This window comes from Saccoglossus kowalevskii, chromosome 7 (assembly GCF_978046115.1).
Source record: "Saccoglossus kowalevskii chromosome 7, keSacKowa6.1, whole genome shotgun sequence".
NCBI classification, from domain to species: domain Eukaryota; kingdom Metazoa; phylum Hemichordata; class Enteropneusta; family Harrimaniidae; genus Saccoglossus; species Saccoglossus kowalevskii.
Genome location: NC_140647.1, coordinates 23,500,878 through 23,520,357, shown reverse-complemented (window position 1 = coordinate 23,520,357; position 19,480 = coordinate 23,500,878). Strand labels below are relative to the sequence as shown.

At 38.1% G+C, this 19,480-nt stretch overlaps 1 protein-coding gene across 1 annotated transcript; it reads right to left on the bottom strand.

The window, feature by feature from the left end:
• Nucleotides 1-7,327: 7,327 nt before the first annotated feature.
• LOC100376114 (polycomb complex protein BMI-1-A-like) lies at nucleotides 7,328-19,076 on the bottom strand. The gene is made up of 9 exons (XM_006817023.3): nucleotides 18,986-19,076; nucleotides 14,579-14,691; nucleotides 14,115-14,211; nucleotides 13,418-13,473; nucleotides 11,396-11,446; nucleotides 10,524-10,723; nucleotides 9,506-9,601; nucleotides 8,922-9,014; nucleotides 7,328-7,929 (listed from the first exon to the last, which is right to left on the bottom strand). Exons 2-9 carry the CDS (start codon nucleotides 14,688-14,690, stop codon nucleotides 7,747-7,749), a joined length of 888 nt encoding a protein of 295 aa, XP_006817086.1. The 5' UTR covers nucleotide 14,691; nucleotides 18,986-19,076; the 3' UTR covers nucleotides 7,328-7,746.
• Nucleotides 19,077-19,480: the final 404 nt, after the last annotated feature.

Sequence of the window (19,480 nt, the reverse complement as noted above, 5' to 3'; positions counted from 1 at the left end):
GACAACCAATGCTTTGCAAGTTGTATTGAGATACACTTTAAACTTTGTTAGAATAATATGAAACAAAGATACAATCGGCCAATGTCTAGATATTTTGATTTAAAGAACATTTTGTTTCTCTGCGCCGGCTACCCACCAGTTCTGTATTATTATGTGACGTTCCGTGTGCTATTTTGTGCCTCGTTATAACGAGATAGCTGTTATTTATTTTTTCAATAAAACGAAAATTCGTACCTCTTTATTATGAAATAATTCTTTTCCATTAAACTAATGTACATTTTTTTGTTCAAGGCCATGTTACCTCTCCGTACACCAAAACCATAGACATCATCACTTTATTATCAGGTCAAAAAATATTATGCTCCAATTTCCGTGTCGGTGTTGACATTGAATGCTCGGCTCTAATTTGAGCGAATTGGCGCCCTCTATTGACTCCCGTGAACACATTCACCGTTGAATCGCCGGAGGTTAAAATGCAAAAAATGAAATAGTGTTTGCCATCGTGGCGAGAAAAGCTAATTCCTGTTTTTTGTTGTTTTTTTTCATTCAAATTCCATTTCCTGACATTTTGCTGGCTTGATGAAAGCCGACCAAAGAGCAACCATAGAGCTAAGAATAGATCTATTCTTAGCTCCATGGGTAAAGCAAGATAGGCAAGGTCACCCGCTTCCGAGTGTCACTGAGTGCTAATGGCTGGTACGTGACTAGAACTAGGAATAGGTTGGGGGTTTTGGGTTCAACCTGGAGGAATATGATCCAATCTGCTCAGCATCGGACGTGCGGTCAAAATAACGCCGCACCCACCAGCTAAATGCATGCTTCATGAACTGAAAGGGGCAACCGTTTTTTTTTTAGTATTCAGTATTCGAACGGGGTCAATTGCTCGAATCGAGCAAGATTACATTCGGTTCATTGATTATATTCATGACAAACGTAAACAAATAATTCCCCCTGTAGTCAGTCTAACTTACCTATATATAGTATCTTGCGGTCCCAGGGTTGTACTCCAATATGGCTCGGCACAGTACGACACGTCCAGCTATATCAACAACACGGGTCATGACATCGGGTCACCAGTACCGCGTCAACACTGTATGTATTACAATTGCGGGTAAATATCATCGCTGTGTAATTATTTCTGGCCATATCTGAGTATAGTATATACTTTTACTTTGTATATATTTTTTCAGTGGATGCTGTTGACATAATATGAATGCGGCCACCGACTGAGTCCTCAAAATTGCGACCATATATTTACATGGAGCTGCTCAAAGTAAATTGAAAATCAGTGCTCACAGTCAAGCATGCAGATACATTGGTCAGAAGCTGGAACAAAATGTATCTACTGTAAGGACAAGGAAATCGAGAATACATTTCATTTTATACTACTAGTAAGTTGTGGTCTTTACAACTTGAATAATTTCAGAATGGAATTTCGCCAAATTATTGAAACGAATAAACAAATAAAACCGATATAGAACATCTCATCAGCGTCATGGAAACAAAAGATAATAATCATATCATCAAACGTCGACCATTATTATACATCTGTCACCGTAACGCCATAAGTTACAGCGTGCCGTAATTTTGCCGGATTTTACGGGGTATTTTCATCCTACCATATTAGGAAATGCGAATTCCAAATATGGGATATGGAGCGTCGGTCGATACTCCGCTGTACTGTCTTCGTGAATACTTTGAGGTATCCTCGTAATAACCTCATATTATTATATGCCTAGCTCTGCGACCTATGGAGCTGAGCAGTTAATGTACTCTATTTGACCTTTCCGCATGATCAATGGTAACAAACAACCAATAATTGTGGAGCATATGGGGAAGAAATGCATTAACTCCATATTGGATTTTGCAAAGAATTGTGGCATATAAAACTGAACTGTAGAGAGCGTTTTTATGGGGGGGGCGAAACTCGCATCTTTTTAAAGCCCTATTTAAAAGTAGCTTTTTATCACTTTTTATTTAATGGTTATACTATTGGAATTTCCATTAATTTTACTGGGAAGATTTTTTTTTAGAATTTTTACTGTTTTGACTGCAAATTGTCTAACTGTAGGAACCTTAGAGACAGGTAAGTGTATCTGATTTCTACTCACTCATTCACTCCTATTTATGTTTTATTATTTTCGATATCACAGTGGAAAAAAAAACATGCATCTATCTTGTCTACTAAAACGTTTTGGTGGATTTTAAATCAGGTTTAGAATACATTTCAAAATCGTATTCGGGATCGTAAATGGGATTATGGAATCGAACGGCCGCGAATGAATAATACACATAAAGTTATTCACATATAAATCTAGTGTACTTCATTCTGAGAATACACGGTCATTAGTCAAGAGTAACATTCAGTAGTGGGTGGACAGGTTAACATAAGAAGTACATATGAATGGTCGTGACAACTCTGAACCACTCAAAGTGAAAGTATAAACTTGACACTGACAGCATAGCCTAACATAGACCATACGTCTTAGGGCTCGGAGAAGACCCATCTCTCTCTTCTTCTTCACCCTCTCTCTTTCTCTCTCTTTCTCTCTTTCTCTCTCTTTTAAATTCCCCTTCCTCTTTCGATAAGAAAACTAACCGTTTTATTGAGCTTTATTTTCGGTTTCGTGTCGTCAATGTAATCCGAAAATAAGTTTGATGGAGCACTTAATTCTTAACTGTAGAATTCCTGGTGTCAACATTGGATCATAAGGCTCAAATAGGTTAAATAAACGCACCGTCAATAACATGATATTGCGTTCAATAGTTCAGCCAAGTAACGAAAGTTTGAAACTCAAACGATACTCAAAACGTATGTACCTGTGTTTGAGATTGTATGATAGATTTGGTAAAGCTGTTGAGGTGTCTCAGCCTGTGCATATCATGTATTCAGGCGTCGATTTGAGTCAATGCGAAACTAATAATATAATGCACCTGATTGGCTACCCAGCCCTAACTCCTAACATTCGGGCCAATCAGAGAACATGATGTTGGTTGATAATACTATGACAAATGTTAATAGTACACGGGATACTGTGGAGATCTGTCATGCCGTCTGAGAACATACATGGTGTTCAGCATTTCCGGGTTCTTTGCATAGCTGAATAGGTTGTGTTGCAATTTAGTTTTTGTGGTGATGTTTTCTGGTATATTGGTGTCTTTAAATTTAGTATCGGATAGTATGATTTTATCAACACAGGAGAAATGTTGTCCCTCCCATTGACTCTCGGAAAGTGAAATCTCAGATAAAAGGCAGTAAAAGCACACGGTTTTCTCATATTATATGATCGATCAATGTTAATTTCGACAGTGTGTTTAATTACCACTCACCAGAGCGAAAAGCTTGACGATCGGTCTGATGTAATTTCTATTACAGGGTTTTAGATCGCTAGGCCGATTTTTTTGGAATCCTGAATCAAAATGGAATCCCCAAAAATCAAGTTGAGTCAGCTTGTTGACTAGGAGGTCGATCTTTAATAAGAAATAAATTGTACGTGACTGTACTGATCACTAATAACAATGTAATGATTTTCTGTTGCGTCAATAATGCGCTAGAATTAGCACAGCCAGTTGCGTCACGACAAATCTCTGTGCGTCAGTGGCGCGTCCTGTCGGCTTATAGTGCACACTGCCGTACGTAGCTCCTGTGAGAGTCATTTGCTAAAATAGAATATGACCACAAGCGTTTTGACTGACAACAAACAAATTAAAGCGGGAGAGTTGTCACCCGCGCATGCGTCAGATGGCTGTAGTGTGTCACTGTTTACAAACAAGCGTCTACCCGTGAGTCTTTGCGTTTTTAGCGTGTGTTGTTATCGCCGCCTGGGGCTCAATTCCCGCGCGTGCGCAGGTGACGACCCTCCCGCTTTAAATAATACAATGTGTAAATTTAATGATCAATGTAAACTGTGTTTTCACTTGTAATATCGAACTACAGATATTGAACTACTGTCGAGCGGGAACCGTATATAACCGTGGACTCGGTACCTCGACTTGGTCGCCTGCCGGTAGCCAAGTTTAGTGTTAATTGGCACCTTGGCGTCCCAATTTTGCGTCCCAACGTTTATGGACGCAAGTCTAAACTGGAGTCTATGGGAGGAGCAATTTCTCGTCTGTGTTGCTATATTCCCTACAAAGTATGCTTTATACATTTGGGGGAATACAACCAAGTATTATTAAAATTGTTAATTGTAAATTTGTATGGCAGCGCAATTTGGGGAGTCCATAAATGTGATGATATTGACAAAATTCACTATAAATTTGTAGATTTATGCTGGGAGTCAATTTGAAAGCCACAAATTGTGCTGTCGGGGGTGGGGGCTGGGTAGACACCAAATACATACATTTATTAACATTGAAATAATTCGTTTTTGGTTGAAATGTATTAAAGTAGACTCCCCAGAAACTGTTAAAGATTGTTATCAATACCAGTATACTCGGGCAAACCATGAATTAAATTGCTGGTCACTGTATGTCAAAAACTTGTTAAATAAATGTGGTTTTGGTGAAGTAGGGGTAAAACAACAGGTGGCAAACTATGACCTCTTTCTATATGAATTTTAACAGCGAAGTATTGATATTTCTGTGCAAGAATGGTTTACTAGGGTTGCAGGGTATCCCAAAATGCGTACAAACTGTAAATTTAAATGCAATATGACTTTTGAAAAGTATTTAGAATGTATTTCAAATGTTACTTATAGAAGGGCACTGTCTTGTTTTCGAATTTGGCACATGACCTAAATATTGAGACTGGGAGAGGGGTTTCACTGGAACAGAGGTTTTGTTCATTTTGTTGTAATCAAATTGAAGATGAACATCACATGCTTCTAATTTGCCCACAATATGCCAATCTTAGGCTAAAATTTATTCCACACTTTTATTTTTCTCCAGCAACAGAATGGAAATTTATTTCATTAATTAATTCAAGTAATTCAAAAACATTAGTAAATCTAGGCAAGTTTATTTTCTTTTCATTACAGAAACGCCGAAAACTTATGACTGGGGGATTATTTATTTATTTATTTTCAAGAATATTCATTATTGTACTTGTAAACCCATGGCCTATAGTACTGAATAATGATATAAATATATTATCCGAAAATAATGAATTCCAAGAAATTACTAAAGTACAACCACAAAGACAGAGTACAAACACAAAAAGAGCCATGGAACTACATCTGAATATTTTGACGTTTTGCTGGAGAAATAATTATGCTTCTTGTTCAATGAATAAAACAGATAAATGTACATGTTAGCTGCCAGTTATCTTGTCGGCTTCCCTCAAAGACTAACAGTATTGTTATCACCAGTATCATAATTAAATGATTGTATTTAAAGATTTTGTGAGTTGTGTGTATGAAACACAACGCGGCGCGGTGTGTGTGGCGCTTTAACAAACGTATAAAGATAATAGGTGATTGTTTGTACAACTGCGAGATCTCGCGAATTGCGTGAAATACGCTGCGCCGAATGTCTGTTGCAAAAATCGAACGATTTGATTTTGAACTCGAATTTCTTTATTTCGTAGCTCACATCGAAAGGCCGATCTTTGACAAAGGGATATTCCGTTTGAATACCCTTACCTCATCGAAATTGCCTCTCATCAAATGTGGACAGCACATTATTAAGCATGGAAATATCCCCAAAAATACTTTCGCGTTTGTCGAATCCCACGCGATGTTTGACGCGACTACGACGCTATGACCTTTGTTATTTTTACGTTCAATTTTACACATAACGCGGGATCTCGCAGTGACCGGAAAATGGTCTTTTTCATGGAATGTTGCAAAGCAGGGGTACAAAGTAATAAACTAGAGTACTAAAGTAAACGGCACACTCACAATAAACGATTTGCAGGTTTCAATCACGTTGATTTTGCTCATTACGTTGCGGGCTTGTTTGAAGTTTGTACGTGAAGTACACCGTTAACCCCGTTGGTTGGTTTCCCAAACTATGTAAAAAAAGCAATTGTACATTTCAAGGAGTTCATAATAGAATAAGTCAAACGTTTATATGCAAACACTTAGTGTTATATCAAATACTTGAATTATTATATTATTATTACAACCAACTATAGACAAGTACAACGGACATAATTATGACGTAACATTCCTTTCCCCTTGAGCAGAAATGAATATAGAACTAGATACTGTAGCAAGTTTACGATAAAATTCATGTTCAGTTTGTGATCGATGGAGTTTCTCAGTTTTCGAATCACGCTTGTAGCCACAACCGCGATTGATACCAAGGTATTGTGTTCCATGTATCTGAAAATTACTCAATGACAGCAACAGTTATTATACATCTGTCACCGTAACGCCATAAGTTACAGCGTGCTGTAATTTTGCGGTATTTTACGGGGTATTTTCATTCTAGCATATTAGGAAATGCGAATTCCAAATATATTACGCATTCTCATGATGTATCCTTGGAAGGAAAGATGTATAATAATAAGGTTATTACGAGGATACCTCAAAGTATCCACTCAGATAGTACGCCGTCGCATCGACCCCCGCTGCGCGTTGGTCGATAATGCCGCTGTACTGTCTTCGTGTTTACTTTGATGTATCCTTTATATTTCCGCATTTTCTCTGCACTTTCTCTCTCCTACCTCACACAATACTCCGCACAATGACTACTAGGAATACTGGTAGAAATGTTATCTTTATACAAATATACTTTTTATTTATTCTTAACTCGGAGAATTACACATTAATGATTACAGAATACATTGGTATAAGATAAAACATAGTCATGATTACGCATTACTCTCGCTCGTCGATAGACCTCCAGATATACGACTTTCAAAATAACACGTTTCTTAATTCACATATAATAGTCATTGCTATTAAAGTAATACAATGTATGCGACATGAACACGGTTGCCACTAAACCATTAAGCGATATTTACACGGTGGCTTATAAAATGAAAAAGCGAAGATTTAAGAATGTAATCTTCGATGGAATATGAATTATTGTGAAGAACTAGTAGAAAAACATGAAACACGGTCACGTGGTGGGTAAATAATATCGAAACATTTAATGGGTATCGCACAAAATCCGTGATATACATTTGTATAAATAGGTCGCGCCCTCTATTGGTGAAGTGCTTCTGTGACGTAAGTGGGAATATTTGATAACGTTCACAGCGTCGATAATGTTTCGATTTGTGGTAGTCCGTCAATAATAATAAAAACAACATTATTGTTTTATTCGAAATGACGACTGACTACATAACCAAGTGAAGTTCGGCGACGTGGGTGACTTTTATCTAGCGCTACCTTCGAAGGAAGGGATTCGACAATCGATGCTTCGATCGTTTATTTCAGAGATTATAAACAATGAACGATGTAATCGATCATGTTGCAATAGAAACTCAAGGTTGACTATCTGCACATTTTTTGAACGATAGTCTCATTTATAGATCTATCATTTATAGATGATACTAGTAGTGTATCGATTTCTGGCCGAGGTTATACGTCCACTTGCGAGTTTGCATGCAAGATAGTATAAATGTATAACAATGGCAGCAAAAAAAATATATATATATATATATATATATATATATAATATACTAATGTGGTTACCCTGTATGTAAAACAATTTGAACTTGAAATTCTTCAAAGACTGAGATAAAACACGCACTGGACATGAAATTAGACAAATCTCGCGTGGCAATACGAAATGCACATTATTACACATTTAATTGATAATTATTTCAATTTTAAAATAAATTTAGATCAAGTTTTAAGTGTCACACGTCACTGTTGTTGGTAACTTCGGCTGATGCTGGGTTGGTTCTGTGTGGATCTTTTTTCGAATTTTACAATCAGTGCGAACGTCCGCCGAGCTGAGGGTACGGTGGAGGTTTTTTTTCAGTCGGTTTATAGATGGTTGTCTCACCCGGTACATCAGCGCCAGGGGACTTTTCTGTAAAAGAGTAAGTATCAATTGTGTGAGATTGAACGTTGCATTTATACATTGCAGATCTGTGGGGTACCATCCGAAGCTAATATATGCACCAGAAAATGTTTCGATTGTGGATGGAAAATGAGAAATTAACTGCCTCACTCACTCGACCACTCGGAGGCTTGGTGTGACCTTGAATTTCTACGTTGTACGCATGTTTGTGAAAAAGGATAATTATACCTTCAGTACTTTCAAAATGAAAAGAATGGAAAGGTCAAGACAGCATATATGTTTTTAATATCATGTATATCTTTAGAAAAACATACTGTGCAAAAACAACATCATTTTTACATGTTCTAGTCGTAATGTTTCACATATTTGCAAAGTGAGAACGTAACTAGTCAAAATATAACGACTGAATTCAGCACTGAAAAGAGCCGGACACGTATATTCAAAAAGCCTAGAGCACTTTTGTTCTAGTATGTACTACAAGTCACATTATTGTTAAATGGAACAATAATTTGCAGTAACAGCCACTCTGCATCGATAATACAATCAGGACCTTATCTGTCCGTTGAGTATAAATGCATAAGTTTACAAATTGAAGTGCCATTCAAATTATACCCTTAGAGTTAATAAACTGACAGCATACAATTACGAGCTCTGTGTGAGGTTTGCATAATGTTCAAAAGCTTCTGTTTTTTCTGGAATAAAATATGAAGTAGTATTCAACTTTCAAAGCGACATAGTCGTCATACGCGGTCGAATTTCATAATATTGTATACGTCACAGTCCCTCTATAGATGACTGTGTAGTATACGTGTTGTATACACGGGATCTATTTCGAACCGGAGGCGGAACGACGACTGATGCTACAGTGGAGCTGGACAGCTGCCCTTGCATACCAAATGAGTAGGCGAGAATTGAATTTACAAGATGTATTCTACACTGGGGTTGTAATGTAGACGAAATATACATTGTATGATTAATTTGGGTTGTATGTTAGTACTTACTCTCCTCCAGTCGTAAAGATAGGCGATGTCCATCAACGTATAATGATCGATCAATGAGTCAATACTTTTCCGATAACGATACATAATATCGATCTGAGGGTTTGAGAACAATGAAGTTGAAGCGTAAATAAAGAAAACAAGTAGTTCGCTATTTGAGAACAATAACATAATAGTAATATTTCCTTTCTGACAAAGCCAATGTTGCGCTCTACTAGGTTCAAGGTCATTACACTCTACAGCATATTATCATGGCTATGATTGGTTTACAAATTTGGCATATTTTGAACATGTATATTCACATCGCAAACTGCGGTAAATCAAGATCCAATTATGTAAATAACTCAAACATGATTTGAAACCAGCCGTAGAAGAATAGCAATACGCCTGGCGGCGGCAAAATGTAAGTGGGTTTGTTAAGGACCGTTAGAGACCTGTTCTATAATTATGACAACTCCGAAATAAAAGTGTTTGGTATTACAAATGTGCCGATCTGAATCATGATCTGATTGGATGATCATTCAATGACAAAACCATGATGTCATGACGGGTCCCCGGATGTGTGCGCCCAGTCTATAAACACCTACCTCGTACGAAACCGGAAGTTCGAACTTATTTCGAATGAATTTCTTGATGTGATGTACTGTTACTGCAGCAGGGCATCTAAGATAGCGAATATCACCCTAATCCAAGACGCAAATAAAAAATAAACGATTAGAAAAACAGTTGGAATTACAGTAACAAAACCTCGCCCCAGCACGAAAAATCATTGTTGACAGGAGTATAATCTACGCATGTTGTTACGTGAGCATTTTGTTGACGTACCCTGAGAGTCACGCGCACGCAGCTATATGTCCATATTTGATCAAAATAAAATGCGTATATATGGGTTACTAAATACAGTATTAGACAAGTCGGTATATTATCACAAGTTTCGTTTGTACAGCTTGGTAGACAACAATATATTTTTATAAATACGGATTGTTAGCTCGGGTCAGTTAGACGGCACTAGTAGATCGTGACCGGCAACGATAGTTATCCAGTGACACCCATATTTATTTTATTGATAACGAGAACACCATACGTGTTTTTTTTCAAAATAGCATACACAAACTAATGTGGCGTCAGTGAAATATTCATATATTCCAAAGATTATGCTAATAAAAAAAATCAACCTTTAAATGACAAAGTTAATGGAGAAACGACTTACCAACATGGCTATATCATTTTTATTATAACAGTATACTTTGTCAACAGAAGGGAGATACATTATAATGTATACTTAATTATACCATGGGCGTTCGACATGGGGGCAGTTCTCAGGCTGGACTACTTTATCCGCCGCCGGGTCCATGTAGTATATACAAGAGTTGTTCATACGCTGATTGATTACGTCATACAGTATTATATCACCTACATCTTTACTAATATTACACACACCATAAATCACCATAGCCGTACCACCCACTTATATCGTATGACCACCGCCAGTTACTGCCCGAAGCCAGTAGTCGGCTTATACCGTACACAACCTTTATAAGTCTGAGGATTAGGTACTGATTTTAATCCTGGGTTATTAGTATTTATAATTATCAAGGATTTTACCTCGTCTTTGCCGTCACTGTCACTTTGATGATCAGTGTTGCTATTGGTTACGGAACTTGAGGACTTTGAACGTCCATTGTCTTCGGAAAGATAATACTGTAAAGATAGACTCATTTTTTCATCGTCTTTGTACATAAACATTTCGTTCACTTCGCCTCGTTCTTCTGCGTTCTGTCGGGAGAATCTGTGAGTGGGCTTGCCTGAAAGAAATTACAACATAATTCGTAACGCAAGTGGTAATCATGGCGGAATTATCATATCATAATAAACATTAAAAACAAATGGCCGACGAGATCTCGTTGGGGGCGAGAAATCCATGATACTTGTTTTTGCCCAATCTCCCAGGTAGAGTTGTATTTCTACGAATATATCTCTGCCATCACGCGATCTTATGCTTGTCATTGATTGGTCGACGCACCACAGTTATACTACGGTACTTTCAAAGACACCTACCAAAATATTGCCATGCAGGTGTTTGATTTTCGAACCCGACGTTTTCAAAGTGAGAAGCTCTTTATTTTTTACTTAATATGGTTAGTTAGTTGCCAATATCACGAATAAATATATCAATAAATGTCAATAAATATATTTCTTCGACTGGCATTATCAGCTATCGATAACATATTCTAAAACTTGTTTACCAGTAGAAATAAATCAACACGAGATCCCTCTAGTAATAACAAAAATAAGAACACGCGTAAGTCTTATGGCGTTTCACTACAGAATGGCGGTGTGTGGTGGCAGAGATACTATCGGTGATCTGGCCGAACGCATCTCTGAGAAGGAGAATGTTTTTTGCCCTCCAAAAATTATTAAATTCTCTTTTGCAAAAACAAGTATCGTGGCTAATCAGTCAATAGCAAGCTACTTACTTTTTGCTGATGGGTTCGCGGCGTAGTATTCGCGTCTTCGCTTCATTTCATCTGCAAGAATAGAGAATATGTTATATGTATTGCCGTTTTATAAAATAAAATAGTTTACACTGAATAGCACAATGCCAAGAGGCGTGTTTTAAAACGTCACAGTCGACGTGCCGCGTCGTGTACGATGTGAGTCCCACGCGACGTATACAACTTGTGTAACATTCGAATGTGGTGTCCCATAACTGGGACGCTTCAAAAAATAATAAAATTGGCAGTCTTTATTTCGTGTATATGATGCAAATATGTTTTTTTTTTCATTTCTACAAGGCGGTTTGCGTTATTCAAATTGTAATTTACAGTTTGAATATACAAACTGCGGCTCCAGAACTGGTGTATAAAGGGTAAGATGGCACCAGATTTCATATGAAACTCGCACTATTCATATTATTGTAGTGTTCTGTGTGTTACGTGAAATCGTTCCTTCCGATAATCGGAATACATGTAGACGGGGTATTGCATTGTTAGGTTACATACAATCATGAATAATTACAGAATACGATTTCGAAGTTAGTTTACTAGTTAGACAAGTTTTAGGCGTAATTCTCGTCTAAAAGTTGACGAGAAAGCATGTTTTAAACATCAGTGAGTCTTCAAGATGCTTGTCAATTAAATGTTTATTCAAATCAAAATGTTAATCAAAACTGTTAGCGCTTTGAAGGTAGACTGGTACACGTAAGATGATATCACACACATCCGGGAACGTTTGTACCGTAGTAAACAATTTCCCCCGCTACGCACTTTGGTAAAATCTCGCGGATTGCGGGATCGCCGTTTAACTCTTAGCCATTTTGTTGAAATGTAGCCCGAAAAAGCATCAGGGTCTATGAATTCTTGACACTACCTGACAATTACCGAGCATGAGCACGAATTCGTTTAATCGTGAGTTTTCAGCACCCTAGGGCGTCATCAAGTCACTCAAGCGCGCGCGGTATATTTCGATCGACGATTCAAAATTGACTTTACAGAATCAACATTACTTATTCCTTGACGCATTCATTATTCGCTGTTTTTTTAATCGGATATTTTTTTTCTGATACGTAAAATCCGCAAAACAAAATTAATGCGAAAAAAATATATTTCCTTTAAAACCCAGTAAAAGAATCAAAATAGTGAAAATAAATGGTATTACAATATTGTTTCGTTTTTTTCCCTTCGGCGGATTACGGCTCCTGTTTTTAGAGAACAGCTTTTTCACCCGCCTCTACATCCGTAAATTGTGAATTGCAATTTTTCAAGAAACAATTAATAAACGGCGAGCGAAATGTTTGTGGGTTTTTTTGTGGGAGGATGGGGGGGTCATCATAAAGCAATATTTTTGTAAAAAAAAATCTAAATTAATTACTGCTTCTAAATTGATTAATGCTGAATTGGTATCAATGATGATCACATAGACCTAAACGATGTCGGAAAGTGCAGCAAATGGAAGGCTTCAGCTGCATAAACTCGAATCTCGATATCCGCCGCATCTCGCCACTATTATGCAATCAACATATATTAGCAGAATGTCTGAAGGTCATACAATCAATAAACACGAGACTATGCCTCAAAAACGGTAAACTGAAAAAATGAATTGGTATAATATCATGGGAAACGCGGGCAACAAGCTGACTTCAATAATTGGGATAACCCCGGGGATACACTCACCAGTATACACTCGGCACCACTTGACGATTTTTTTTTTCTCGGCAAGATTGTGAAAGTTGTATCGTGAAATTCATAGAGTAACATTCAGTTGCAATGTGTTGACATTTGAACGGACTAATCTAAAACACAGAGCAAAGAAAAATATGTGTAGTGTAGTGTAGTGTAGCGTAGCGTAGCGTAGCGTAGCGTAGCGTAGCGTAGCGCAGCGCAGTGCATTGCAGTGTGGTGTGGTGTGGCGTGGCGTGGCGTGGCGTGGCGTGGCGTGGCGTGGCGTAGCGTAGCGTAGTTTAGCGTAGCGTAATGTAGTGTAGTGTAGTAGCCACTTACCTCGAAATAAACCTGGCACCAATTTATAAACAATGTTTTGGAGCGTTCTGTCTGGCCTATATTAAACATAAGAAGATCACCAGATCAGTAAGGTTGTAAGGCCGATTAATACGGTATATTTCAGTACGTGACAATATACTAGTAGTGCGTGGTACTATCGTATAATGTACTAGACTGAATGTTAAAGGATTATAAATAATACTTGTTATTATACATCTGTCCCCGTAACGCCCCGTAAGTTACAGCGTGCCGTAATTTTGCGGTATTTTACGGGGTATTTTCATCCTACCATATAAGGAAATGCGAATTCCAAATATAACGCGCAATAACCTCAAATTATTACGTCCGATGTAAATAGATAGTCACTGATTTGATGACTATCGGCGTTCGAAAAAATTATGCGCAAGCAACTTTCAGACCACGTATATAGCGATCGGGAAATTGGTTTAAATGTTTAAAATATTCAAATCACTGGTTTCATTTCACGTACATCATATAAACCCTATAATCAAACGAAAATTACCATGGCAATATCGTTAAATCATTCTACCATTGTTGTATTACGTGATATGGGAATAAGAATAAATTGATCAATGTGGAAAGCATGGGCCGATGCTGAAATAACATACATACGGTAGTTTTATCACAATTGAACATGTATTTTAAATCACGCATAAAAGCAAATTCGTGCACATACCTTATGTATTGTAATGGTCTAGTCTTGTGTACTTGCGTATCGCAAACGGGACAATATTTACTGCTTTCAAGGTAACGTATAATACAAGTACGGCAAACTAATGGATAACAAATAACAATTATTAGAGCGGGTAGCGGGAGCATGATACTAAATCATTTTTTGATATTACATCATATACAGTATTACTTTACAATGCGCTTGTATTTGAATTATATCTGTTTGTGGGCAATGTCTTGTAATTCGTTAAAGTACTCTGTGTTGCAACACGTTCATAGTACAACTATAAACCATAATATCGACAATATGTGTTATTGAGTAGTTTCATGATATATTGCTGATTTAGCATAATGCATGACGATCAAACAAGCCGCTGTCGGATTCAAACTGAATAAAGGAATTTTGGGGCTAAGGGTTTTATTATTAATATATCTCGGCAAATGAAAGTAGATTTATGGTAGACTTACACGAGTGAAGACATTCTATAATTGTCGTAGCATCAATAAAATAACCACCGCATAACACACACATCAAGTGCGGATTCAATTCCGTCATTTTCAGCTTCGTGGTTCGATTCATTCTGCAACGGAGATAGTAACACAAAAAAAACGAGACTATGAGTTTTGTAAAAAGAAACATATTTGCAAGTTTAATTATTCATCATGTGGTTTGTATGAATTAAATTTCATCATTACTATTCGTGTCAGATACCAGGTGTGGTAAAATCACTTTGCAAATTAGAAAACCGATTCCTGGTACTAGACGAACAGCCTTTAGTCAGTCACCGCCCGCGCAACTATTGCGAACTCAAATAAATCGACATATATCAGATGCGATGGCTAACTGATATCAAGCTCGTTTCATCATTCACCACTAAGTGTTTTAAGTTGTGCTTTTATTCAAATGCACTGGCGTTCCCCGTGGGTTCTAATGGTCCCATGTGTAGTCATTTGAATTTAACACTACGGGATACGGATAATTGGCAAGCGAATTGAAAATGTGATTCAGACCACAGTTCCTGCTCAGACAAACATTGCTAATTGACCACGTGAGCGAAATTCTTAATCAACCAATCAATAAGACAACACAATAAAACAAATGAATACTAGTACATGGCGATGAAACATAGTTGAAATGTTCGATCGTGCCGAAAATCATTAAAATAAATACAAATGTTTAGTACTGCATTCTTTCAATATGATTATATTCAATCTAGAATAATAAATACAAGTAGGCATTGAAGAAGAGTTCCGATTTTGTGTTTTTCAGTCTGTGAGCTAAATTGGCACCGACATTTTACGGTTTGTTTATTCCAGGCATCAACTCCCGAGTGTTAATGTTGCTGTCGGGACGCCTACCAGGTCCGGTCGAATATGTGTGCCGTACATACAGTCCCCCTCCCCGATTATATCACGCTCATACGGAAGGGCACAGCAAGCCGTGTCATCGCTACCGATGTCACGCCAGATAATGCTTTTGAATAGCTCGACTACCTTGACTGAAAACTTCCAACAGACTGGAGAATTTCAAGTTCACCTCGGAGCTAAATATAATTGCCTGAGAGTTCACCTAGCGGTCACAGTGAGTACAATAACCCAAGAAACAAGACCCAAATATCGTTTTATGTGAATTCCACCGTACACCGTTATGCTATCAAAACGAATGACTGCGTCTAAATACCAATTAAATTAATATACTACATTTTTACTGGACGCTCTATTCCGTCTTCTTGCTGTCATAATGGCGATGTAGTTGTGTCACATAACGAGCTGTTTAGTAAATACGCGTGAATAACTACTACAGCTGTTGACAGCGTATTGTGCCTACGTTTAGTATAGTCTATTATTTTAATCAGATTTAGATAAACACGCTAACTACTAAATAAAAAAATGTTTTCATAGCCAGATATATCAAACAATACGACCCGTTGACTTGTGTATATTTAAAATATACTCGAATCGGGTACTTATAGATCCCGCCAATATTAGTGTATTTCTAACCTGTTGTCCGAGTCGTCCACGGCTTGAACCATATGCGAGTCGGATCTCATCTGAGACGAATTGCGACTAATATTTCTGTCATTAGTATACATGTAATATACAATACTTCGCTACATAGAACGAGGGCGAGTGTGCATTACAGTTAGATTTTATATAAGTCGTTACTTGTGCCTGTGGTGTGAAATATAATTCTCTGAAAAAATAGTGTATGGGCGCTTTAGAGAAGTGAAACATATAGGCGGCACTGACAAAATCGATTGGCGAGTCGATTTCAAGCAAGGATAACACACAGTTATAAAGACAGGTTCTTGTATTAGTGAATGTAGTGACGGGTCATTTCAAATGTACAAATAAAGGTACCTATGTACAGTGGTTACGGATATCATCACTGCCCCGAGTTGATGCGGTTCTAGATTCCGTTTGAAAATTAAGGCGTTGTTTGCGGAACTTAAAAGAAGACAGTCGTCAGTCACGTCATGTTCGATGTGGGACTCATAGCGACGTATACAACGCGTGTAAAATACATTGTTTATTTATTTATTTGAAATTTGAACAAGCGCTGCGCGCTGACCACCGCCCTTTAATATTTATAACTCGCTCCTGGAATGATGCAAGTACGACTATCGGCTTACCAACGAAACATATATCACGTACGCGAATATTGATTTACGTCACGGTTTCGCTGACAAAAAACTATAAACACCGTTTAAACCGTGGAAAGGTTTACCAGATACGCATTAACATGTGTGCGCGAACTTTAGTATTATTTCAGTTCTTATATAAGTTCCATTCTGTGTCGTCAGACCCGAACCGCTGCGGTGACTGAAAACTTTCCCCTATTAACTAACCAACGGAGGCGGTTAACAGGAAGCACATTGTCATTGCAAAACGAACTGGAAGGAAACAGAGACGAGGTACCCAACGTGGCATTACCTTGACAATAAATCGTCCAGGCCGCACAATCGTCGTGAATTGTCAACTCACCGGGTTATTTTAACTTGCAGCGTAATTACTCAAAACATCGGCCATCGCACGACTATTTTAGTCCCTAAAACATATTGTTGGTGTTGTTCAACGTCGACGAATGTGAACAGACCAGTAATTATATATAAAGCGTCGTGCTCGCTGGAGATGGGTGGTCTTGGCGGGTTACTATGTTACCGGAGTTACCATTTACAACAAAACTCAATCACCACAAGTCTACAAATCACATCGAATTCGTTCCAGGATGTAGCCGCTTAGAGGCACTTGGCAAATCATGAATTACATACACGTGAACTCCGGTGTGATAAGCCGTTGAATACTATCCAAGAGCGATGGCAACGCGGAAATCACGCGGTTACACGCTGTGTGGTACTACTATCCAGCTTTAAAAACGGTATGGCTACACCCGGATTCTAAGACCTGAAAAACAGCCAACATTTGTGTCATGGTCGTCCGATATATACGGCACATTCGCAATTGAGACGTTTAACGATGAGACGTTGGCACTAATAGTCGTCGATACACGGACTCCGTTTAAATTTGTTTCAGATTTCAAACAACGAAGTTAGCGAGTAACCCCGGGCGCTATTTCAGCATCTGCCTAGCTAGGCTGCTTCGAACACCAGGAAAGCACGTATGGCAAGCATATAAGTTAGACGTAAGCAGTTATTTATAGCGAACCAGTATTCATGGTTTCTTTGGTCGCTGAGTTGTCGACAACCCACACGTTTTCGCAACACGCGAGATAGTCGATAATACAACGTAGTGATGAAATGCTTATGTTTGAGTGAAAAACACTAAAATGAACGAATTTCGTTCACATATGGGTTTCATTAGCCGTGTTTTCGATAGTCCGTACTTACGTACATCGCCGGCCAAATACCCGCCTCATTGATTTAGATGCACTTCACCCGACTAGCGCCCGGGAAAAAATGGTTTTCTTTAAGAAATGTATTATATATTTATATATATATTTATCTAATACAAATCCATAATTCGAACTATGTACTCTTATGTACAATACATAAGCAGCGCGTGTTACGTGTGTCGACGTGGTAGGAGAATCAGACCAGAACTGACGGAGTCAAATGAAGTCTGAAATCAATCAAGACATAAAAGTCGGTTTCCATTTCAAGTACATAAAAAAATAACCGTATCCCTAAATACTCCGAAATTGGCGCAAAATGATACAATGATATATTCGCTCCACAGCTGATAAATAAAATTCACGACATTATAAAAATGTTTGCTCTAAATAAACGACAACATTTCGGTATAAAGCATTCACTTTTCGAATAACGGGCTTCTCACCTAACTTACATGAACGTTTTATTTTAATGTTAAAAAACTTGAATTAAACGACTGGAAACGTTATGATGGAAGGATAGTGTAGAGTCTGCGCTTTTTCTTGGTACGCTTGGTAAATCACTATCTCGTATTCCCACTTGAAACGGAGCTAGAAACGTTGACAGTCTGAACCGTTTATGAGCTGTCAGGGCGCCTCCGTGTGCACAATGAAAACGACAACTCCATTTCGATGACCTTTTACTTGCTACGTATGCCGTACTTTCTGTCAAATTTCTCCCTACATGGCGGATACCACTCCAAAAACACGTCACAAATGGGAACTACAGATCACACGCTACAAAAACAATAAAAACAATGGCTGCGCTACGTAAAACAATGCCCTAATTTGATCGATTTTAAGTGCCTATCAGTTAGAGTCGCAGTGCGAGCAGGCCGTGGAAGCCATCTTGGATTGAATGCGAATACGCGGCAGTCAAGCACGAAGAGCCCCTAAATCGGCAACTCGATTTACTCCTTTGCAGCACGGGAAAAACAAAGAAAAAACGACATTGAAAAGAAGACTGTTAGGACAGTGATATTTACCTGACTTGAGTCGCCGTGCTGGCAGGATAAACGCGTTACAATGCCTTTTTCAAATGTACCCTAGATTGGATATCTAATGAAGCCCGACAGACTACAGCTATACAGTCGGCACCGAACGCTGTAATATATTAACAGGTCACGTGACTAAATTCCTACTGGGCTTTTATACACGTACGTGTCCTCAGCGTTTAAAGCATTGAGCATGGCATTGATTATATCGCCTCGTTCTAAGACAGCTCGTCCATCTCTTGTTGTCTGTTTTAATCGAATCGTTTTTTTCTTCTTTGGTGCACATAACGTACCTCGTATTTTAAAATTAATCATTCTTCTTAGTAGAGGTCTATCACCTTTGGCTTTTCCGCGGTGCCGCGTTCTCAGTCAAATATACGCTGACAAGTACGGTTTTCCGGCACGTTAATCGTTCTTGACCGTTTTTACGTGGTTATATGGTCGGTTTAGTTTATATCTGTGTAAATATCCCAAATATATGACAAA